Here is a 22998-nt window from a genome sequence, read left to right as displayed (position 1 = left end):
GAGGATTTTTTAACCCAAGTATTCTACCTGTTGAATCCACAGATTCCCATTTTCTGCAGTGGATTGTCATCACAGTTCCAAACATGTTAACAGTCATATATCTGTTTATAGAATACTTTATTACTGACATTTACTGTAATTGTTCAATCTTTCAAATCTTTTTTGAATTCCAAAAGTCAAGCATCCCATAATTAATACCTCTGTTTACCATTCAGTATTTAAGTTCACATGTTGGTCCCCAAACCCTACATAAATTATCCAAAGAAAATAATTCCCTTCCACTTTAGTTAACTATCATATGTGGTATTACTTTCAATGAAAAATGTTTTTCCTGTTTGTTTAGAGTGGTCAGCCAAGAGTTATCTCCTCTGAGCTGACCTGGGAAATCTGTTGGCACAAGTTAACTCAGTATTCCTAAATACTTAACTCTCAGTACAAAGGAAGGTCTGTAGACCTATAGATGTCCTGAAGGGGAACAAAGGAGAGTTAACATAACATCTCTGTACTTGGATTCTCTGAATCCCAGGTAAGAATAATTTTTACAATTTGTGTGCTGCCCATATGTTAAATCACCAATCCAATAAGGTTACTTACGTATTGAAATACTCAGCAAAGATCAAGTTGGTGGAGGTACCAGTGATTGTTGTCAGTCCACCAATAGTAGAAGAGTAGGCAATGCACAAACACATAAGTTTACATATCATGTGGCCCTTCTTTGTTCGATATTTGGTTCCCATGCCTGAGTTCTGTTCAACAACAACAAAAAAGTACCATGAGAACTGCTCTATATTTGTTATGGACTGAATGTTTGTGTCCCACCACCCCCACCAATTCATATGTTGATACCCTAACTCCTGATGCGATAGTATTTGGCAATGAGGAAGATACTGGCCTCATTTGGAAGATTTGGAAGATACTGGCCCTTCCTTTGAGGATGTGGCCCTGGTCTGATGGGATTATGTCCTTATAAGAGGACACATCAGAGAGCTTGATTCCTCTCTCTCTCTGTTTCTGCTATGGAGAAACTCACAAGAAGGTGGCTGTCTGTAATGCCAGCAAAGAGTCCTCACCAGACACTGACCCTGCCAGACCCTGATCCAGTCTTCAGAACTGTGAGAAATAAATTTTTATGGTTTAAATCACTTAGTTTGTGGTGTTTTCTTATGGTGATGTGAGCTCACTAATACAGCATTTATCTTTCCATCAATGCAAATGTAGCAATAACAGTATTTAAGCTGAAACCACTGAAATATTTTAAAAATCCAATTTCATTCATTTCTTCATCCTTCTTTCTTGTCCCTTACTTAACTCTTCCCCCATGTCTTCCCTTCTCGCCACTACTCCCAAAGCTTTTCCGTTGATACTGATGGTACATACTTAATAAGTCCCTAAACTTCTTTTGGAAAGGTTTCCCCACCGATGCACCTTAATGGATGGTTCCCAGGGGATATCACTCCTGAAATTGAATGTTTTCAACACCATATACCTCAGCATTGAGAGATAAGTCAGTGTCCTCTTTGCTCCCCACTGTCTTTTCCAGAACATTAATCCTCCACTCACACAAAAATAAATCCATTTTTTTTTAAGAATCATGTAACTTGGATATCTCTTTCTCTCCCCATTCCTTTGACCATTATATTTTGATCTCCTGGTCACCCACTGCTGTCATTTAAGATAACATTTGCACTCAGCACATAATCATCTTCCTTACTCCAAATCTTGTCAGCAACTGAATAATGACTACACTATGCTCATGCATAGCCCTTTAAATATCCTGGCCCCACACAGTTTTGATCTTACTTCCAACAATTTTCAGTTCTCCACCTCAGTCACCCTACCCCCGTAGTTACACCTTGAACAATGGCACATCCTGAAATGGTTTCACTTGGGGAATCACTAGACCAAATGTAAGTGTTTTAGTTACGAGATGACTTTCTAGGGTGCAAGCCAAAAGCAACTTCATTCTTTCTCTCATCCATGACCCTGTAAACACACTTTGTTGGTTTGATTCTTCCTCTTCCTGTGGTGAAATTCAAAGAAGAAACAATAACTTTTCAAGGTCATTTCATTTAATGAATAGTTTTTCAGTTATGTTTAGTCAGAAGAATAGCTTCATTTGAGTAGTTAAAATAAACAGTGCCCTATTTAATAAGAAAAATCCCACATTTTAAACTTAAGCATTCTCTTGTCCCCTAGATCAGGCCTGCTTGAAAGCCCATAGCTGGAAGGAGGTTTGTGAGTCTGACTTTCTCTTTCTCTCCTAGTTCCAATTCTTCTCACCACTTGCTACACTCAGTTTCTAAACCTTCAACATTTGGAATGTCAAGAGAAGAACAGGATCAGGAGAGGAGTGGTAAGGATTAGGAGAGGTCTTATTTGACTGTTTATTAATTTAAAAATGGCATTAATACTTTCCAGGCATGGTGAATGTTTGAAATTACTCCCTCTGGTGGGCAATTTTATGGGATTTTATGAGACTCCTATGATCCAAATAAGAACATCAGATTGTTGTTCTTTCTATGTAGGTAACACACATCTTCTGCCTGGTGGCGTATGACACACTCATGGTGTCTGCATGTGATAGTCTACCTGGTCTTTTTATATTGAGATCAACTTATGCTGTCAAAAACCCCTCCTGGAGGAAGTTGTCTTTCAAATGATCCCAAATGACAGTCCTCCCACATGTTTCCTTCATATGGTCCAAGGGAAACAGTCACCTCTGTCGTGTTGTCAGTGACAGTGCAACTGAAACTTGATTAGGTAAGGAAATTCAGTCATGACATTTTACTTTCTAATTTTTCAAGAATGTGTCAAACACTAATCCATTGACCTTTTCTAAGTCTAGGGTGGTAGATAATAAGTTCTCCAAGTAGTAGTTTCTTAACATCTATTGCACCTTGGTAAGTAGGAGACTCTTCCCTTCTTTCAACTGTGATGGTACAAGTGGCAGGGGGCGGCGCATTAGGGAAATACTCCAACTTTCTCCATAAGCAGACTATCTCTCAGCCTTCTCATTTTAAACACTAAGTTTAAGAGTGTAAAACTGTTTTTTGGTCACCTCACTTGCAAGTCCTGTGGAAATGAAATGCAAAAATACCTAAGGTGTGTGGTTGATATTATATTTACTCAGGGGTAGAAAGAGTATCATTTAACCATCCTAGTTATCAATAAATTGGCATAGTTATTAGAGTTTCTTCTTCCAACTTTGCTGCTGAATTAATTCTATCTCTACAGTCCTTCAACTGCACTGGCAAATCTAGGTTAATGAAGTATGTAGTTATGGCCATTTAGGGTCCTCTCCTTTCTTTACTTCCATCTTTATTCAGTTGAGATTCCATGGTACATCATTTCAATAAATTGTCTTAACAAAACTCCGAACTCTCTTTCTTGTCTTTTCTTAAATGGTAGTTCTTTGTGAAAATTCCAACTGATTTATAAACCCAACCATTCTCTCTCTCCATGTCATGTCTGCTTCTGAGTAGCCAACTACTGTTGCTAAAAATTACATGCACAGTAAAGCAGATGGGATCATTCATGATCACAAACATCCAATGCTGTAATGATGTTGCTCCTCTACCCTAGCGTGTTTGCATAACCAAATTACTCTACCTGTTTCCACAAGGAAATATAAAACCTTCTTTATCATCTTTATACATTCCTCTTAATGCTCCTTCTCAGTCTTTGCAAGTAGCTTTGCCTCCTACTTCCCAGAGAAAATAGAAGCCAGCATATAATAGTATCACTGTGAAATGTAGAAACCTACTTGCATTTGCCCCATCTTCTTGTTCTCTACATAATTAATAGAGTCAATGTTTCTCCTCCAACTTCTTGTTTCTGAACTCTCAGGTTTTCTCAGAAACCTTCCACTACAGACTATTGGAATTTTCATCAACATTTAATTATTTTTGAGCCATCTTTACAGAAGAAAAACAAGAAAGACTTCTTAACCCTCCACTCAAGTAAACTATTGTCCTACCTCATCTCCATTTTCACAGCCAAACTACTCGAAAGAGTTGTTTACATTCACTGACTCCATTTTCTTAAACACTTCCATCTAGCTTGTCTCCTCATTCCACCCACAATGCACTTCCTGTGATTATCAGTAATTTCCTCAGGGCTACGTTCAATAGGAACCTTTCAATCTCAACTTTGTAGTTCCCTTTGCAAGCATCTAAAAGAGTTTATCTCTTCATTTTACTGAAAAAACTCTGCTTTGAGTTTCTGTGATATCTCACTCCTTGGGTTTTTCTATCTCTGCCTGTTTTTCTGTCTCCTTTGCCAGTTTTTTTTTTTTTTTTTTTTTGCCTTCCATCCTTCCTTAAAACTGGAATTTCTTTAAACTGTCACAGGCCCTTGTCTCTCCTCACTCTAATGGTTCTCCTTTAAAAATATCTTATTTTTTATTGATTTAATGACTATTTTTATGCCAGATCACCAAACTTCTGTCTTCAGCCAGGATCCTCCATCTAGACCCATGTATCCAATTGCCTGTTCAACATAATCATGCCTGGAATCTCAGCACTTTGGGAGGCCGAGGCAGGCGGATCACTTGAAGTCAGGGAGTTCTAGACCAGCCTGGTCAACATGGTAAAACCCTGTTTCTACTAAAAATACAAAAATTAGCCATGTGTGGTTGCGGGCACCTATAATCCCAGCTACTTGGGAGACTGACGAAGGAGAATTTCTTGAACCTGGGAGTCGGAGGATGCAGTGAGCTGAGATTGCACCACTGCACTCCACACTCCAGACTGAGCAATAGAGCAAGACCTGTCTCAAAACAAAACAAAACTCTCTCTCTCTTTATATATATATATATTTGAATATATATATATGTGTGTGTATATATATATAGAGAGAGAATGTCTGCAATAAAACTCCAATCTGAAAATGTTCAGGACCAAACCTTTTACTTCTTTTGTCAAACCTAGTTCGTCAGGATCACTTATATAAACTAATGTCATCACCATCACTATTGTAACAAATACTTATAGCATCCTTAGCATGTAATAAGCACTGGTCCAAGTTAAAATCAATTAAATGTTTTAATTCATTTAGGTCTTACAATATAATGAGGTGGGTACTATTATAACGTCATTTTGTAAATAAAAGACATAGAGAAGTTAAGTGAATTGTTCGAGGTACCAGAGCCTGAAAATGACAGACTTGGGTTTTGAAACCATACAGTCTTGCTTTAGAGCTCATACTCCCAGCCACTTTGCTATAATATATTGCTTGTCTTCCTTGAAAACATTATCTTCCTCATCCCATCAAATTCTGTCAATTGTATCTACTGAAATATGCCTGAACTCTGTTCAATTTTCTCCATCTCCACTGTTTTCACCCTGGTCTCAGTCAACATTATCTCCGGCCAGGTTAATAAAATAATGTGTTTATGGATCTTCTTGCATCAATTCTTGCTTATTACAGACTCATTCTACAGACTTCAGCCTTTAAACAAAAATATAAATGTAGTTAAGGAATATGCAAACACTTATTATCTTTTGTCTTCTTGTGTTTGCGTATTTCTTAAATACATTTGTACATTTTTTTAGGCTGCTGTGTATAGGAAATGTCTGAAATAGGCAAGAATTGATGCAAGGACAACCATAAAGGGATTATTACAGTAACTCAGACCACATTTTCTTTATCCATTCTTCATCTATCGAGGGACACTTAGGTTGTTCCCCTAACTTGGCTATTGTGAATAATGCTGCAACGAATATGGGGAAGCAGATATATCTTTGACATACTGATTTCCTTTTGGGGGTACATATATCCAGAAGTGAGATTGCTGGATCACATGGTACTTCTATTGTTTTTCTAATTTTTTGAGGAATCTCTATATTGTTTTCCATAATGGTTGCACGAATTTACATTGCTGCTAACAGTGTACAAGCGTTCTCTCTTCTCCAAGATGAACAGAAGAAATGCCATCTTCCATACAGATGAGCATGCTATTTGAGACATTATTAAAATATCTTTTTGAAAAGTCATGATAAGGAAAAAATTACTACTCACTAAAAGTCATCATAGATATGAAAATGGCATTTAGCATGGCAGGGTCAGGTGCATTGGATTGTAATTTACCTTTTAGTTTCTAATTAACTTTAAGGTCAACCCACAAAGGACTCTATGCTTCACCCAAAATAAACTAATTTAGAAAAGTCTCCCTTTCCCTTATAATGTATACATGGAAATCATTTGTATTTTCCATATGATAAAAAATTCCATTGAAATTTGACACAAAATAAGTGGTATGTAAATAAGGTAGGGAAATAAGTTTAAAAATTCTTATGAATCATACAAAGTGACAATTGAAATTTGGGGCTTAACATTAACTATTTTACTATAGGAAAGACTTCAACACAAACCAGAAAGTGATGCATAATTTGAATATTATTAAATTGATAATAAGAATGGAAACTTAAAATATGCAATGTTTATATGATTTCTCTTTGCCACCTTAAAACTTTCAAAAATATAAATAAAGAAAAAATTGGATTTCATATAAAAGCTTAACTGAAAAATATATGTATATATAGAATTATTAAAAGACATTGGAAGATATAAAACAAAAAAATCAAAACAGAAACAGATTAATGTTTGCCATGCTTCATGACTTATGAATTAACTATACATTTTTTATTAATAAGGACCTTTAAAATATACACTATTGTTACTGCACATGAGCTAATGTTTATGCAAATATCATCGACAATTTATAAAGGCATTAAAATTCAGGGTAAAAATTCTACAGTAAATGCTAATACTAATATATCATAATGCAAATTAAAGGTTAAGAGGAAGAGTTTTTGAAGTGGAATGGTGAATGCACCCTACTTTTTATCTACCCAGTAAACATGAGCTCCATGCATTCAGATTTATCGTTGTTTTTACTGAGTGCTTGTGTTCACTGGGCTGAACTCGTAGGAGAGACGATACTGAAGTAAAGGGTAAAGCATGAGGACCAGAGGGACAGTAGTACAGGGCACTGAGCTAAAAAATAGGGCTCTTAGGAAAGCCTGAAATGAGTCAATAATCGAGCCAACTAGTGGTACAGAAATTATACAAAGCGGGCAGGTATCACAGGTATCACAGCAGATTAATCTTTAGTCTTCTGCCCAGATCGTACTTTCAGCCTGTGGCCACAGGACATTGTCACAGGTATATTGTGAATGGAAAAGTACTTGTGTTATAATATATAAGGAAATTTATGTGATATGAAAAGTACAAAATTATGTACAATTTTAAAGCAAAAATATTTCTACATACATACATGTGCCTGAAATGAAACATACATACATATATATATATATGTGTGTGTGTGTGTGTGTGTGTGACTGAAATGAAATATATCAAAATACTAACAACAGTTATTTCTTGATCATGCGATTGGGGTATCGTCCACCTTCTTGATACTTTTTGTAACTTTTATAGCCAGAAATATATATATATATTTTTAACATGTAAAGGAATGATAGACTATTAGGGCAGACAGGTAGTTCGAGATTATCTGGTATAAAGACCTAATATTTCAGAAGAGCAAAATGAGTCTCAAGTGTGACCCAGCTGATTACCGCAGACTTGAAAGCAGAATCCATGTCTGTGAGTTCCCTCTCAGTGAATTTCCCCTGTACCAACTTGCCTTCCAGAATACTTATGTGAATTTTTAAAACTACATTTGAGTTCTATTTCATACTGCTTTTACCACAATGGTAACCTATTGTGTTTTTATTCAATCCCTTCTGTCTACCAAACATGTGGAGTATGCCCTCCACATCTTCTTCCAAGTAACTGAAAAATTTTCTACGAGGACATGACAAAATGCAGAATCCAATGACATCATCACAATGGACCTGTCACAACAGAAATCCTGCAGGTCCAGAGGTAACTCACTATTGCCACCTGGTGGCAGCAATTGCAGATTTATTTCACAGCTTCCTTCACTGAATATGTATACTTTGTATCATCTTCCAATTATGGCTCTGTCATAACGTTGCTTATAGTACAGAATTCAATTTTCAATATGTTGCCTAGAGCTCTATTAACAGGTAGAAATATGATATACGTGACTTTTCCTGCCTCTTCTCTAAGTTAGAATATGTCTTTTCCCTCTTTCACTTGCTTATTTTTTTTAAGTACATGCTACTGAATCACTCCCAAATATTCCCTGGTTGCTTAAACATTCTCTTGGAACAATCAAGTGACAGGATACCTAATTCACATCAATATTCTACCAATTTTATTGTCCTGGTGACATCTCTTTCAGGGCCTCCCTTCCTGTCCTAAATCTAGTCATTTTTTCTCTAGAACTGCAAAGAGCTACACTTAAGTCTACCCTCTTATTTCATCAAAATGGATATTGACTCTACATTGGAAATATATGTTACTTAGAATTTTGAAGGCAGTTTTCCTGCTGTCTCTGAGTAGTGCTGTTGGGGAGAAGTATTCAGCCATTCATATTTTTGATCATTTGTAAGGAATTAGTGTTTCTTCCTTTTTGAGAGCTTTTAGGATCACCTTATAGTATTCTGAAATCTCAAAGATTTTAAAACAGATCTGCCCTGTGTGGGTCTGCTTCATTCATTTTGATGACATTTAGTGAGTCCTTTAATCATAAAACTTGTACTCTTCCATTGTAGAAACTTTCTTGAATTTTTTATATACTCTTCTCATTTTTCCTGTTCTTTTTGGAAACTCCTCTTATTTCCTGTTTATTCTGTTTCTTCCTATTGTGTCTACTGAATTTTCCATTTATGCTTTTATATCTCTATATTTTATATTTATACTTTATTTTATATCTACATGTTTTATATTTTGCCTTCTTTATTGTCTTTTGTAGAATACTATTTGTATTTCATAAATATGAGTAATTTATTTGTTTACCCCTCTGATTATATTAATGATATTTTCTTTTTTGTAGTTTCTTCTTCTTGCACAGTCTCTGCTTCCTGCAGATTGCTCTTTTTTCTTTGTTTATTTGGCAATCTCTCTTTCATAATTGAGGCTTTCATCAGATATCCAGGAATTTTTGGTTGTCTGCTCAAATTTCAGCAGTGAATATCTGTGTAGAAGCTCTGCACTCATGTTTTTGGATTTGTTGTTGCCTGTAAGCTTCACTATAATGTCATCTGACTGGGCTTTTTTTTTTTTTTTTGAGAAAATTCTAAGGTCAATGTTTTCATCTCTCTTACTCTGATTGTGTTCTCCAAGGAAGCATCATCTGGCCTTCTGCCTGCTGACACTTGAAAGGCATAGACCTGGCTCCTGGACCAGTGTGGGTAGAAGGTCGGGTCCTCCACGTTTAGCTTATAAACTATCACTCAGTACCCCTGTTTTCCTTGTGACACTCTCCCCCAGCCCAGAACTGGATCTGGTTCTCCTTATCCTGTTTTACCATGTCTGAAGATTATGTTTCTGTTTGGTGGATTAGAAGCTGTTGCATCCATGTGGATTTGGGGATGAAAGTGGAAGATTTAACCACGTCACAAGCAATTTTTTTCTTCCTCCTGCTTTTCAACATTTTAAAAATGTTGAAGCCTGCTGCTATGGAAATTGAATTGTTTATTGGCTTTTCTCATTATCGATTTAGGATTCAGCTTCCATGGGATTACTGGGGATAACAGGGTTATTTTCCACTCAACCTTTTACTTTCCAGCTTCCAAAATGATTTTGCTGTCATGTCTTCTCTTGATGTTTATATAATTTTGATTATATTTGAAAGTCTATTTGTTCTTGTTTTAATGAAGACTTAGAACAGTAGTAACAAATGAGCCTATTTAACCTGCCATCTTAATGGAAGATGCAATATTTATCTGTTTACATTTAAAAAATAATGTAAATATTTACTAATAATTAATGCCCACTTTTGACCTTGGTGCTTTTGTGGTCCCTATGTTGGTAGATGATGTAACTAAAAAGGGAACAGAAGACTGGAAGTTCCATAGTGCACAGAGGAATTAAGACAGTGGGAACCTGTCCTTTTTGTCTGCATATTGAGTTTAAAGGTCCTCAGTTAAGTGAATAATAGATTATGTTATTTAATTAAACCAGCCTTCCTATAGTGTTCTAATGGTTTAAAACGTCTGTAAGATTATTTCTGTAAAGAAATATTGAATGAAAGTACTAGATAAGTGAATAGCAAAAAAATGTAGGAGAGGATCTTCCCCTTACGGCTGATATGAACTCTTCATGAAGATCTGGTGAAAATATAATCAGTAATAACCTGAAGAATTCAGAGGAGTTAGTAAAATTGAAGTTATCGATAAGACTCTTTGAAATAGAATTTATATCCACCATAGTTAATAAAGAACTATTGCATATTGTGAATTTGGGTATGCTTATAAAGCAATAAACATTTATTGTGTGTGTGATGAATAAAGAAATGTTTAAAATGTAGCATTAAGGACATAAGTCCTCTTTATAAATAAACTCTATTTTTAGAAATGTTAAAAGTCATGATTAAATCCAGTATTTACTTACAAAATTTTATTGTCCTAAATGTTAACTATTTAGAAGCTTCCCTTGTACTTTCGTAGGAAAAAGCGTGTGTGTGTGTGTGTGTTTGTGTGTGTGTGCCACTGAGAAAAACCTGGCTCTTTCTAGTTGTAAAAATGACTGAAACAAAATATAATAACATAGCATATTTGTCTATCCAGCAGCATGACAAATCAGATTCCCTGCTAAATGAGATGCTATTTAAAATATTTAAAACAATCTTTTAAAGTGCAACAATAATTTGAAAGCTGGATTTAAAATAAGATTTCAGTTTAAAATGTTGCAAGGAGAGCTTGGTATAAAAGATATTGCCCTAGGTCAAATGTGTGTGGGGAATCATATAAGAAAACACATATAAAGCTGGTATCCTTTGCAGAAGTAGAAAGAAAATATCATGCTGACTTAAGGGAAAACAATATGCCCTAAAAATTCCTAACCATGAGCATTTTTCCTAAAGCATTAATTTATGTTTTGTGTGTGTTAAAGAGAAATAGCAATATAATTGAAAACTCTTAGAGGCAGCTACAACATAGGACTTAAAGAATTTCCATAGTAACTAAAAAAAATTTCACTGTTTAAAAGTACTGAACATGTAAGAAAATAATCAAAGTGAGAACCAGCAATAAATAAATAAATAAAAACTAAGTCAAAGAAAGAGACCCACAAGGACTTCAGAGCTGTTAGACACAGACACAAAATATAATTAAATTTGCATATGATTAATAAAATTAGAGAAGGAATTGAAAATATGAAAAAGACTATGATAGTTATAGGCAAATCTTAAAACAAGACAAATAGAATTTACATAATTAAATTTAACAATTTAAAAGCTCAGTAAATAGGTCAAAATAGACATAGCTAAAGAGAAAATTAATTAGCTGGAAGATAAATCAGAAGTTACTATTCATAATAAAGTTCAGCAAAACACATAAAAGAAAAACAGATGTTAGCTAAGAAGCTTAGAAAACACCGTGAGAAAGTGTAGCATGTTTAATTGGAGACTCAGAGGGAGAGAATACAGAGAACTAGGATGAGGCAATTGAATATTGAAAAATAACACCTGATAATTTGCAAGAATTGTTGGAAAAGATCAATACACAGATTCAGGAGAAATATTCACTTAGGTATATTCTATCACACACACACACACACACACACACATATCATTAAAGCAACCAAAGAGAAAAGATTGCCTACAAAGGAATAATAATTTGACTGGTAGCTAGCTGACTTTTAAATAGAAAAAAAGAAGCCAAAATGCAGTAGAAATATATAAATATATTTCGATGAGCAAAATAAAAAATAATAACCTATTTAACACACTATAACTATAAAAACATGATTCAAGAATTATCATCTTTTTATCAAACAAAAACTCTGTATTTAACACCAAAATCACTCTGTGAAGTACATTCAAATAGTATTTTCAGGAAGAAGGAACATGACCCCAGATAGGGGATCTGAGAAGCAAAATACAATGGTGAACAAAGATATTAATAAATATGCACATAACTCTGCAGAGCACTGATGTTAAAAAATAATACAAGTATGTAATTTATGGAGGAATAATAGACTAGAACTAAAAAATTGGAAAATAGTAGCATGTGAATAGAAAGCGATGGTCTAAGTCAAAATATCCTAGGGTCTTTACACCATTCGGGAGAAAAAAATGGATTATCTTTAAATTTTTATGTATTAAGTAGACATGATACTAATGACTAAATGATGTCCTTCAATATTCATATGTTGAAGCTCTAACACTCAAAGTGACTCTGTTTGGAAAAGGGCCTTTACAGAGGTAATTCAGTTTAAACAAAGAAGGGTGCCTAATCTGATAGGGCTGATGTCCTTATAAAAAGAGCAAAGGGGACCAGAAATATCTCTTTCTACTGCATGTGCACAGAGAAAACATCATGTGAAGATACAATGAGAGGGTGGTCTTGTACAAGGCAGGGAGAGAGGTCTCACTAGAAACCAACCCAGATAACACCTTGATCTTGTACTTGGCTAGCCTCCAAAACTGGCAGAAAATACAACAGATTTGTATTGTTTAAGATACAATTCTGTAGTATTTTGTTATGGCAACCCTTGCTGCCTAATAATACAGCAAAATGATTAGGACAACTAAAACAGACACAAAGCGTAGAATAGACCACCTGTACAAGTGTGTGTGTAGCATGGAGTAAAAAAAGAAAATAACTGCATAGGAACGCAGGAAGGAAAGATAGAAAGAATATTTGGAAAAAATAAAAAGCCGGCAGTAGAAATTATTCTAAATATACAATGTCACAAATAATTTAAATGGATAAAACATGTCAGGTAAAGGTAAAAATTTTCAAACATAATAAAAGAGATATACCTAAAACATAAGGACACAGAAATACTGAAAGTGAAAGCATAGAGGAAATGCCAGGTAAATACTAGCCTTATAAAAGCTGGGAGTGTCATGCCTGCAATCCCAGCACTTTGGGAGGTCGAGGTGGGTGAATCATAAGGTCAGGAGTTCGAGACCAGCCTGGCCAACATAGTGAAACCCCGTCTCTGCTAAAAATACAAAAAATTAGCTGGGCGTAGTGGCGGGTGCCTGTAATCCCAGCTACTTGGTAGACTGAGGCAGGAAAATCGCTTGAACTCAGGAGGTGGAGGTTGCAGTGAGCTGAGATCGTGCCACTGCACTCCAACCTGGATGGCAGAGTGAGACTCAGTCTCAGGAAAGGAAAGGAGAGGAGAGGAGAGGAGAGGGGAGGGGAGGGGAGGGGAGGGGAGAGTAGGGGAGCTGGTAGTCCTGTATTATCAGCAGACAAATAAACTAATAAACTCAAAGACCAAAAAAATTAAGATAGATGAAGAGATGCACAAAATAATAAAAGGTTAATCAATCACACACACAGAAACATTCTAAATGGGTTCAAAATAACATAATCTAACAATACAGAGGAACCAAAACTGACAGAAGCATCAGAAGAAACAGAATATCCACATGATAGAGGGAGAGTTTAACAAAACAGTCTCATCAATTGCTGAATAAAAAGAGACAAAACTTGGTCAGGGCACAGAGATTTGAGAAGCACAACTAGCTACTTGATCTTACAGAGTTTTGGGAAACATTGAACCTAATTAGTTGAAAATGTACAATTTATTTTAAGCACAATGAAAAATATTTATTACAGCCGATCATGTGCTAGTTCAAAAAGCTACTTCAACAAGTTTTGGAAAACTGTTACGTAGACCACAGTTTCTGACCCCAGAAACATTGTTAGAAAAAATTTAAAAGTAGTTAAAAATCTAATTTATTTTAAATTTCAAAACACATTTCTAAGCATCTTTTGAGTAAAAAAAGCTAGCATAATGCAAATCAGAAAACACAAAACAGAAAAATATGGAAAATAGCTAAAGTAATAGAAGCAAATTCACATCCTTAAATCCTTCCTTTGGAAGAGAGGAAAACTCTAATAAGGTAAAGGTCAAATTTTAAAAATTAGCAAAAGAGCAAGAGCATAAATACACAAATAAAGTAGACAGAACAAAGTAATAAAGAAAGAAAACTATTAATGATGGTATGAAATATACATTAAATAGGGTGAAAAGAGTCAGAAGTTGGTTCTTTGACAAGACTTGTAAGACTAATAAAATAGATATAGTTTGGAAAGATTATTTGAAAAATGTTTTAAAGGCACAAGGAAAATGTTAGAAATAAAGACATATAACTATAAATACTGTAGAAATTAAACAGATATAAGAAAATATTATAAACTACCACACAGCAGTAAATTTAACATGGAACACATAAATTTCTTTTTAAAAATGCAACTGTTTGATGTTGAAATAGAAAATCTGAACACTCTTAAATCCAGGAGAGTAATAGAATAATTTTTAAGTACATATGCCTTCCACTTTCTCCTTGAGCAGCTAGCTGGGGTACAGAATGGACGGAGGGAGATGGGGGACCCATCTTGAATTACAAGGTTCCAGTGCTGGAAATGGCAGAGAAGAGATAGAAAGAGTCAGGGGCATGGTGACGAAGGAGCCACCATACCAGCCTATTTCTATCTTGTTGAAATTGTTGCTATTTTTGGTCTTCGCTATGGTGACCAATCCATACCTTAACTAGTGCAGGTGATAAACCAAAAGAAAACAAGAGAATGATTAACACAAAATTTTGGACTATAGCTAACTCGACAAGGGGGTGGGGGTGATTGTGTAAGGAAAAGAGATAGAATCAGAGAAAGGCTCATGTAGATTTTAGAAATCCCGTTCTAGTTATTAAGCTGGGATGTGGTATACATCATCTTATTCATTTTATTATTCTTTAAAATGTTTAGTCATGTTTTATAAATGCATATATGCATGAAATATTTCATAATCAAAATACAGAAAAATCAATTTGGAGACAAAATAAACATATTTCTTTTTGTAGAAAATACCACTAGAAGATGCATAGGAGAACACTGTTGAGTATTTCAAGAAACAAAATATAGTATTCAAATAAGTTATGTAGTGCGGGGACTTATTGTAGAGTTAAAGTACAGATATTGCCAATATGGTTGAGCAATGTTATTTGCTAGATAATATTTTAATAACACAAAATGCGAAGAACTAAGTTTTTGTATTTCATAAAATAAAGATATATGGGAGAAACGATATTGTCAAAAATCAATAGTTTCTTTAATAGAAAAATGTTTTGTGAGAACACAACTAAGAATGGCCATCAATGGAGATAGCACTTTGACTCTAATAAAGATTGAAATCTGGAGTGAGGTCACGTTCACAGATTGTTGCTGTGATTCCTAAAGAGTGTGTGATAATCTCCCTCTCTCTCCTTGCTTACCTCTTCTATAAACATTCTGTATAAACCACTGCATGAATAAAAGGAGACACCTAAGTTGGGTCAGGTGAGGGTTGAGCAGGACTAATTACTGCCTTTGCCATCCAATTTCTCCCAGCTTAGGAAAATGGAAGAATAATGAAGCAGAGCCAACTGGTGTTTGTTATGTGATCTAAGCTAAAATACCTTTTTCATATCTGATCTATGAGCCAGATATTCCAGAATTAACATCTCCTTATTTGGCAGAACTAATGCCTGTAGTTTCTAATATTATGAACCATGTTTATTACTGTACTTACAAGACTCCTTTGAATTTCTGGAGAACATTAAAAAGTGTTGTCTTGTACAATTGGATTTTCAACCATAAGGATTTTCACCCCCAAACTAAACAATACCTAATTAAAAGCAAGATGCAATTTGTTCAAGGATACTTTTTCTTTGAACTTATCCCTTTGAGGAATTACAAGTTAAATTAAATTAATGAAAAACAATTATCTCAGATTTTTCATTAAAAGTGTACTGATTTTCCAGTCTCTTTCATTTGTAGATGCCTGGAGGTTTAGAAATTGAGCTGATGTAAAACTCTGGGGTGTCTCTTTGAATGATACTAATGCTTGCAGGGGAGGGAAAGAACTAGGAACTTTATTCCTCCTTTGGTATCTACAAATGGATTTTTGGATACCTAGAACTCATTTCCCATGGAAATTTTATGCGTGGTGGTTGGTTTACCAGTTACCCCAATGGAACCTGACAAATATATTCCCTCAGGTACTGTCAGTGTAATTTTAGGGTATTCCTTTCTTCTCCCAGTATCTTTTCTTCTCACAAATATTTCAGCTACTTTTAGGGGATACTGTGGGATTTATTGGCTTGGTAACTATTCACCACTTTATTTTGGGCAAATAGAGAGCTCAGTTAGTATTTGGGCCATGACCTATCATGAGAAGAGAACTTCGTAAAAGTTAAGTCATGGGACAAATCTCTTTTTTAGATATGCAGCATAGGAATGTGACTCTTTGATACAAATACTTTAAAATAAGATCCTGGACTACTAAATATCCATCATCTTCAACACTAACATCTAGTCTTTATCACCACCAGCAAAATTATCATCATTATTACCTGTATGAGAACTTTGCAGTTTTTTAACAAGAATTTTAGAGCTGATAAATTTTAGTTACAAACTACTTTTTTGTCTTTCTACCCAAAATGAAAGCAATCTGATCCATAGTGTTGACTTTATTTTTTTTTCTTTTTTTAAATTATTATTATTATTATACTTTAAGTTCTAGGATACATGTGCATAACGTGCAGGTTTGTTACATATGTATACTTGTGCCATGTTGCTGTGCTGCACCCATCAACTCGTCAGCACCCATCCACTTGTCATTTACATCAGGTATAACTCCCAATGCAATCCCTCCCCTCTCCCCCCTCCCCATGATAGGCCCCGGTGTGTGATGTCCCCCTTCCCGAGTCCAAGTGATCTCATTGTTCAGTTCCTACCTATGAGTAAGAACATGCGGTGTTTGGTTTTCTGTTCTTGTGATAGTTTGCTAAGAATGATGGTTTCCAGCTGCATCCATGTCCCTAAAAAGGACACAACCTCATCCTTTTTTATGGCTGCATAGTATTCCATGGTGTATATGTGCCACATTTTCTTAATCCAGTCTGTCACTGATGGACATTTGGGTTGATTCCAAGTCTTTGCTATTGTGAATAGTGCCGCAATGAACATATGTGTGCATGTGTCTTTATAGCAGCATGATTTATAATCCTTTGGGTATATCCCCAGTAATGGGATGGCTGGGTCATATGGTACATCTAGTTCTAGATCCTTGAGGAATCACCATACTGTTTTCCATAATGGTTGAACTAGTTTACAATCCCACCAACAGTGTAAAAGTGTTCCTATTTCTCCACATCCTCTCCAGCACCTGTTGTTTCCTCTACCAATGAGTTTCTTCACAGAATTGGAAAAAACTGCTTTAAAGTTCATATGGAACCAAAAAAGAGCCCGCATCTCCAAGACAATCCTAAGTCAAAAGAACAAAGCTGGAGGCATCACACTACCTGACTTCAAACTATATTACAAGGCTACAGTAACCAAAACAGCATGGTACTGGTACCAAAACAGAGATATAGACCAATGGAACAGAACAGAGTCCTCAGAAATAATACCACACATCTACAGCCATCTGATCTTTGACAAACCTGAGAGAAACAAGAAATGGGGAAAGGATTCCCTATTTAATAAATGGTGCTGGGAAAATTGGCTAGCCATAGGTAGAAAGCTGAAACTGGATCCTTTCCTTACTCCTTATACGAAAATTAATTCAAGATGGATTAGAGACTTAAATGTTAGACCTAATACCATAAAAATCCTAGAGGAAAACCTAGGTAGTACCATTCAGGACATAGGCATGGGCAAAGACTTCATGTCTAAAACACCAAAAGCAACGGCAGCAAAAGCCAAAATTGACAAATGGGATCTCATTAAACTAAAGAGCTTCTGCACAGCAAAAGAAACTACCATCAGAGTGAACAGGCAACCTACAGAATGGGAGAAAATTTTTGCAATCTACTCATCTGACAAAGGGCTAATATCCAGAACCTACAAAGAACTCAAACAAATTTACAAGAAAAAAACAAACAACCCCATCAAAAAGTGGGCAAAGGATATGAACAGACATTTCTCAAAAGAAGACATTCATACAGCCAACAGACACATGAAAAAATGCTCATCATCACTGGCCATCAGAGAAATGCAAATCAAAACCACAATGAGATACCATCTCACACCAGTTAGAATGGCAATCATAGTGCTGACTTTAAATGTTTATCAGTTTGTTTCTTTGCTTCGTGTAGTTTGTTTTTTTTTAAGCAGCCAAAAATAACAGTATTTAATTTAATGGTTATGTTGTCCATAGTGACTTCTCTGAATTTTCCCTGATGGTTAACTAGACACTGGACACTTAGTGTAGCTTACATACAACATGAGTTATTTTACTCTAATTGTAATCATTTGATAAAAATATTAATGAATTTATTTATTTAATAAGCAAATATTTACTATTTACTCCAGAGCAGTCACTATTCAAGATATTTGTGATGTGTACTAGATGGACAAAAATCTCTGCCCCGTGAACCTTGCATTTTAGTGGAGAAAGAAGACAATGAACAAAATAAATAAAAATTAAGCAAATTACATATTCTGTAGGAAGGTGATACATGCTTTGGATAAAGTAGGGTAGAGTCATGAGGATTAGGAGAAAGGATATGGGATATGGTGGCTGCAATGAAATAGGGAGGTTAGGGTAGGTCTTGTTGAAAAGGTGACATTGAGCAAATGTTAAATGTATATTTCTTAACTAATATTACTGCCATTGCTAAGTACAGAATTTATTTGGGGGCTATTTTTTTTTCTACTTATTAAGAGCTTTCTACTTACTACACACTAAATTTTATATGGATCAGTGTATGTTATTGCCTTTGGGGGGAAATATTATAGTTCTAAAAATTGAAGTAAGCTTATTGATCAGCTTAGATTAATTTAATTATATTAGTAAAGAGATTTCAATTAAAATTTTAAAATCTTTAGCTTTGTACTAAATAAATGGTGCTTCAAATGAATAAAATTGTAGTAATTTCATTAGAAATAAATTTTATTTATTTTATTGCAGGAACATAGCAAAATTATGCAGATTACCAAAAAAAAAAAAAAAAAAAAACCTTTTATTTTCTTTCTCTTCCCTTTTTTCACTTTATTTTAAGTTTGGGGGATACATGTGCAAATATGTTATATAGGTAAACTCATGTCATGAGTGTTAGGCAGTGTTAAGAGGGAAATTCATAACACTAAATGCCCACATCAAAAAGTTAGAAAGACCTCCAGTTAACAACCTAACATCACAACTGAAAAAATTAGAGAAGGAAGAACAAATCAATCCCAAAGCCAGCAAAAGGCAAGAAATAATCAAAATCAGAGCTGAACTGAAGGAAATTTATCCTCTCTGAAATTTAATTTATACCACTCTCCCCAAAAAGGGAGTAATGTTTGTATTTTTTTTGACTTGTAGGTCAAATTCAAAGTCAAACCTCACAGGATTTATTTTAATTCAATAGAATATCCCACCTACTTCAAGAAGAAAGCATAAGATCAATAGATCATGAGTATAAATATTTTTCCATTTTATGGCTAGATGAAGTAGATATACATTCTTCCATATAATCAGTGTTAAATTATATAAGGTAAATCTATCAAAGAACAGCTACCGTTTATTATAATTGCCACACAAACTATATATACATTTATTCATGAAAATATACCTGTAATTGTTAAAAATCAAAACATATCGTAAATGTACAATATATAAAATAATGCTCTCATGCACATCTTATAAAGAATAGTGCAGCAAAAAACTATTCCTGTTTTTATATAAAGCTAAATTTTTGTGCATTGCATTCCAGAAAGACCTTAGAATCAACATTCGAAAGCCTTGCTTTCCTCTCCTAAACTTAGATATTAATCTTTATTGCCAAAAATGCATCTCTGTTATCTTACTTTTCTCCATTGAAAGGTTATTCCTACCTCTGAGTTCTGCATTCTAATCAATGGCATCACAATCTATCACTCCCTAGTTTAGAGCAGTGGAGGCATCTCCTACATTTTTCTCCCTCATCCCCAATGTCTAATTAATAAAAAAGCTCAGTTGCTCAGTTAATCAAAAAGCTCACCACTGACTTTCCGGTTGTCCCAAGGGCAGAACTTACCATATTTCCCCGCAGCTTTAAGGTTTTGTGTTTTCCATAAAATCAACTCTAAACTCCCTTGTATTTGATGAAGAGATATTTATAACCTGCGCAAAGCCATACCATAATTTTATTCCCCACAACAGCTCATCTCTAGCATCTGCATTGTAGAGGTTTCCTGAAAAACCCTGTTCTTTACTTAGTTGGGTCTTTGAATTAGTTGTACTCTCTGATTAGAAAGCGTCTTCTTTTTACTCTTTTGCTTTCACTCATTCATTAATTGATAAAGATAACTACTTATTGAATACCTCCTTTGTGTCAGGCAATGGGAATGTGCCAGAGTTTAAAGTGCTGACAAGGTAGACACGTTCCTGCATTCATGAGTTCGCGCTCTTCTGCTTGCACACGCTCGCCTCTCATCTTCCCAGACTCAGATGTCTTTACATTGTACGTCCTCCCTGCAATACTCCCAGATGGAACTGGTTGCTCCTGTCTAGAAGTGTTGGCTTCTGTGCATGCCTTTGTTGTGGTATTTATGTCAGATTTATTTTTATAAGTCCATCTTCTCCACTAGATTCTGAGCTGCTTACAATAAGGAGCTTACAATGCCTGGAACAGTATCTGGATAGCAAATCAATTTGAAGGGTTTTGACTGAAACTTTTGGCCTTATGATAGAAAATTAGGTTTTCAAAGATGACCATGAGAAAGTTACTGAGTGCATGTATATTCTTTCTGTTTAGGTGTGCCAATTTTTCACAACAGTTTTTAAAGCCCATTTCTAATGTATTATTCTATAGCATACCTGGCATACTGTTAATTTTTCATGTTTTAAAGGAATTACTTCTATCTCTAAAGATAGTATCTTCGTAAATATATATGCAATTCCCATCTTAAAAATCCCATAATATATTCTGTAGCTAATGGCTTAAAACGTATCTTTGTATTCATTTTCTCTTTACATAGAAATTGCTCTTTCTTAGAAGATTTCTGTAATTAACAAGAGGGTTTTCTTTTTCCTGTTGAGCTACATGTTAATGCATTCCATGGCCAGAATGAAGAAATATATGTCCCACTTTCCTATTCCTAATGCCGTAGTTACTATAGTACTATTTCTATGCGGGATTTATTTTTCAGGTCTTGAGGTATATTGCTCCCAGTGCAATCTAATATAGTATTTTTATATTGATTTATTCTGGGGAAATGAATTCTATGGGATAGTTTACAAAGATCTTCTTCCCTCTTTTAATATCTAGAATGGCTACAACTCCTCCACCTGTATTTGACAGAAGCAACTCATGAATTCTGCACTGAATTTTTTAGTGTCAATGGAAGCACTAAAGATAATGATTTGTAATTACATGAATAGGAGTTGCTCCAAGTTCATAACCTGGAAGAAATGATGACGATACTCCTAATGAAAATCAGGCTATTAGGCCAGCAAGATTTCAGTAAGAAAAAGATTTTAAAAAGCCCTACCTATCAGGTACTATGCTTATCACCTGGGTGAGGAAATAATCTGTATCTTAACCTCCCAAAACACACAATTCACCTGTATAACAAACCTGCACATGTACCCCTGTAACTAAAATAAAAGTTAAAAAAAAAAGAAAGAAAATGAAGCAATATTCTGAGACTGGAATTATATTTCTTTAAACTACCTTGGCTAACTGCCATTATCCTAATTCTGATAAAAAGAGAAAATAATGATACTAATTTTCAGAGCCTAAAATGGTTCCTATCCGGATGTCGATTCCCGTCTGTTCATGAAAGCTTATCAGACCATTACACCATGCTACTACTTAGTCAAGCAAAATAATTTATAGAGAAGGAAGCAAGTGACAGGTTTTAAAATGCATATGTATCTAACTATAGCTCTAATATAATTTTGTATATAATTATTTAGAAAGAATCAAATTAATGTACCTTTTCCAACTCCACCTTGCTTGAAATTTTCCCTGTATCATTATTGCATCTGAAAAACAAATTGATCCAGTTATAATTTTATTAAAATAGAATTTGGAAAAATCCTAATCAAAATGTCAACATTCCTTACCCTGGAACTGGTTTTGTTTTCTCTTTCCTCTCATTTGTTTCATGTCCATTAACACTTTCTGCAAAACATTAAATAAAAGAAAAACAATGTAAATAAGGGGTTATCATTGGGTTTGCCTGTATGTGGATGCAAAGATGGAAGCATTAGTAGAAATTGAAAATTAAAAATTCACTGTGTACTAACATCACATTCATCTTAAAGTATTTTATAAATACAAATATTCTCCCAACACTTTTTCACTGCATCAGTTTGTCAGAGCCAGAAATAATCACAGTGAAATTTGATGCTGTATCCAAACAGAACGTAGGAATTAAAGATTCCCAGTATTATGCAGGAAAGCCATTTCAGGACAGGAAAGAGTAACCTGGAGGTCTACTGATAAAGACATGAGAGAGTGTTCCATCAGTCTGGCTGAGGGATAGAAAAGGCATTCTTCTTTTTGCAAGCGAATAGAAATGTAACAATTTAGGTAAAATATTTATAGAAAACTATTTTTGTAGATACTGAGAACTATAGAGGGAGGAAGTTAAATTCACATCATGCATGTATGGACAGTTAATTCAAAATACAACTTAGAATTCTTGAGTTTATGTCTATTGCTCTAATGACTAAACCCCAGATTGGCCATATCAACATGCGATACCATCAATTTCTAGTCCGTGATTGGTAGATCCGTTGAAGTAAGTCATCTGAGTGGCTTCGACCTCTGCTTCGGCATTGATGATCTGCTGTGCTACAGCCTCTGCAATGGGCATCGCCATGGCAGCGGTCGAGGTGTTGCTGAGCCACATAGACAAAAAGGCAGTGCTGCTCATGAACCCCAGAGTCAGCCTGAAACAAGAGAGCCGTTAGTGTGGATCTGTGCTCTTA

General features: G+C 34.9%; 1 protein-coding gene across 1 annotated transcript in view; it reads right to left on the bottom strand.

Moving 5' to 3' along the window:
• Nucleotides 1–22998, bottom strand: part of SLC13A1 (solute carrier family 13 member 1) — a 90728-nt gene that overhangs the window by 37506 nt on the left and 30224 nt on the right. Inside the window, exons 4-7 of the mRNA XM_003896523.4 lie at nt 22772–22959; nt 22129–22186; nt 21999–22047; nt 595–746 (exon numbers count right to left, since the gene is read on the bottom strand). Of these exons, the coding sequence (XP_003896572.2) occupies nt 595–746; nt 21999–22047; nt 22129–22186; nt 22772–22959 (447 nt within the window). The remainder of the gene's footprint in view (nt 1–594; nt 747–21998; nt 22048–22128; nt 22187–22771; nt 22960–22998) is intronic.

This window comes from Papio anubis, chromosome 4 (assembly GCF_008728515.1).
Source record: "Papio anubis isolate 15944 chromosome 4, Panubis1.0, whole genome shotgun sequence".
Taxonomy (NCBI): Eukaryota; Metazoa; Chordata; class Mammalia; order Primates; family Cercopithecidae; genus Papio; species Papio anubis.
The sequence above is the reverse complement of the archived record's forward strand: the minus strand, read 5'-3'. Positions and strand labels throughout refer to the sequence as shown.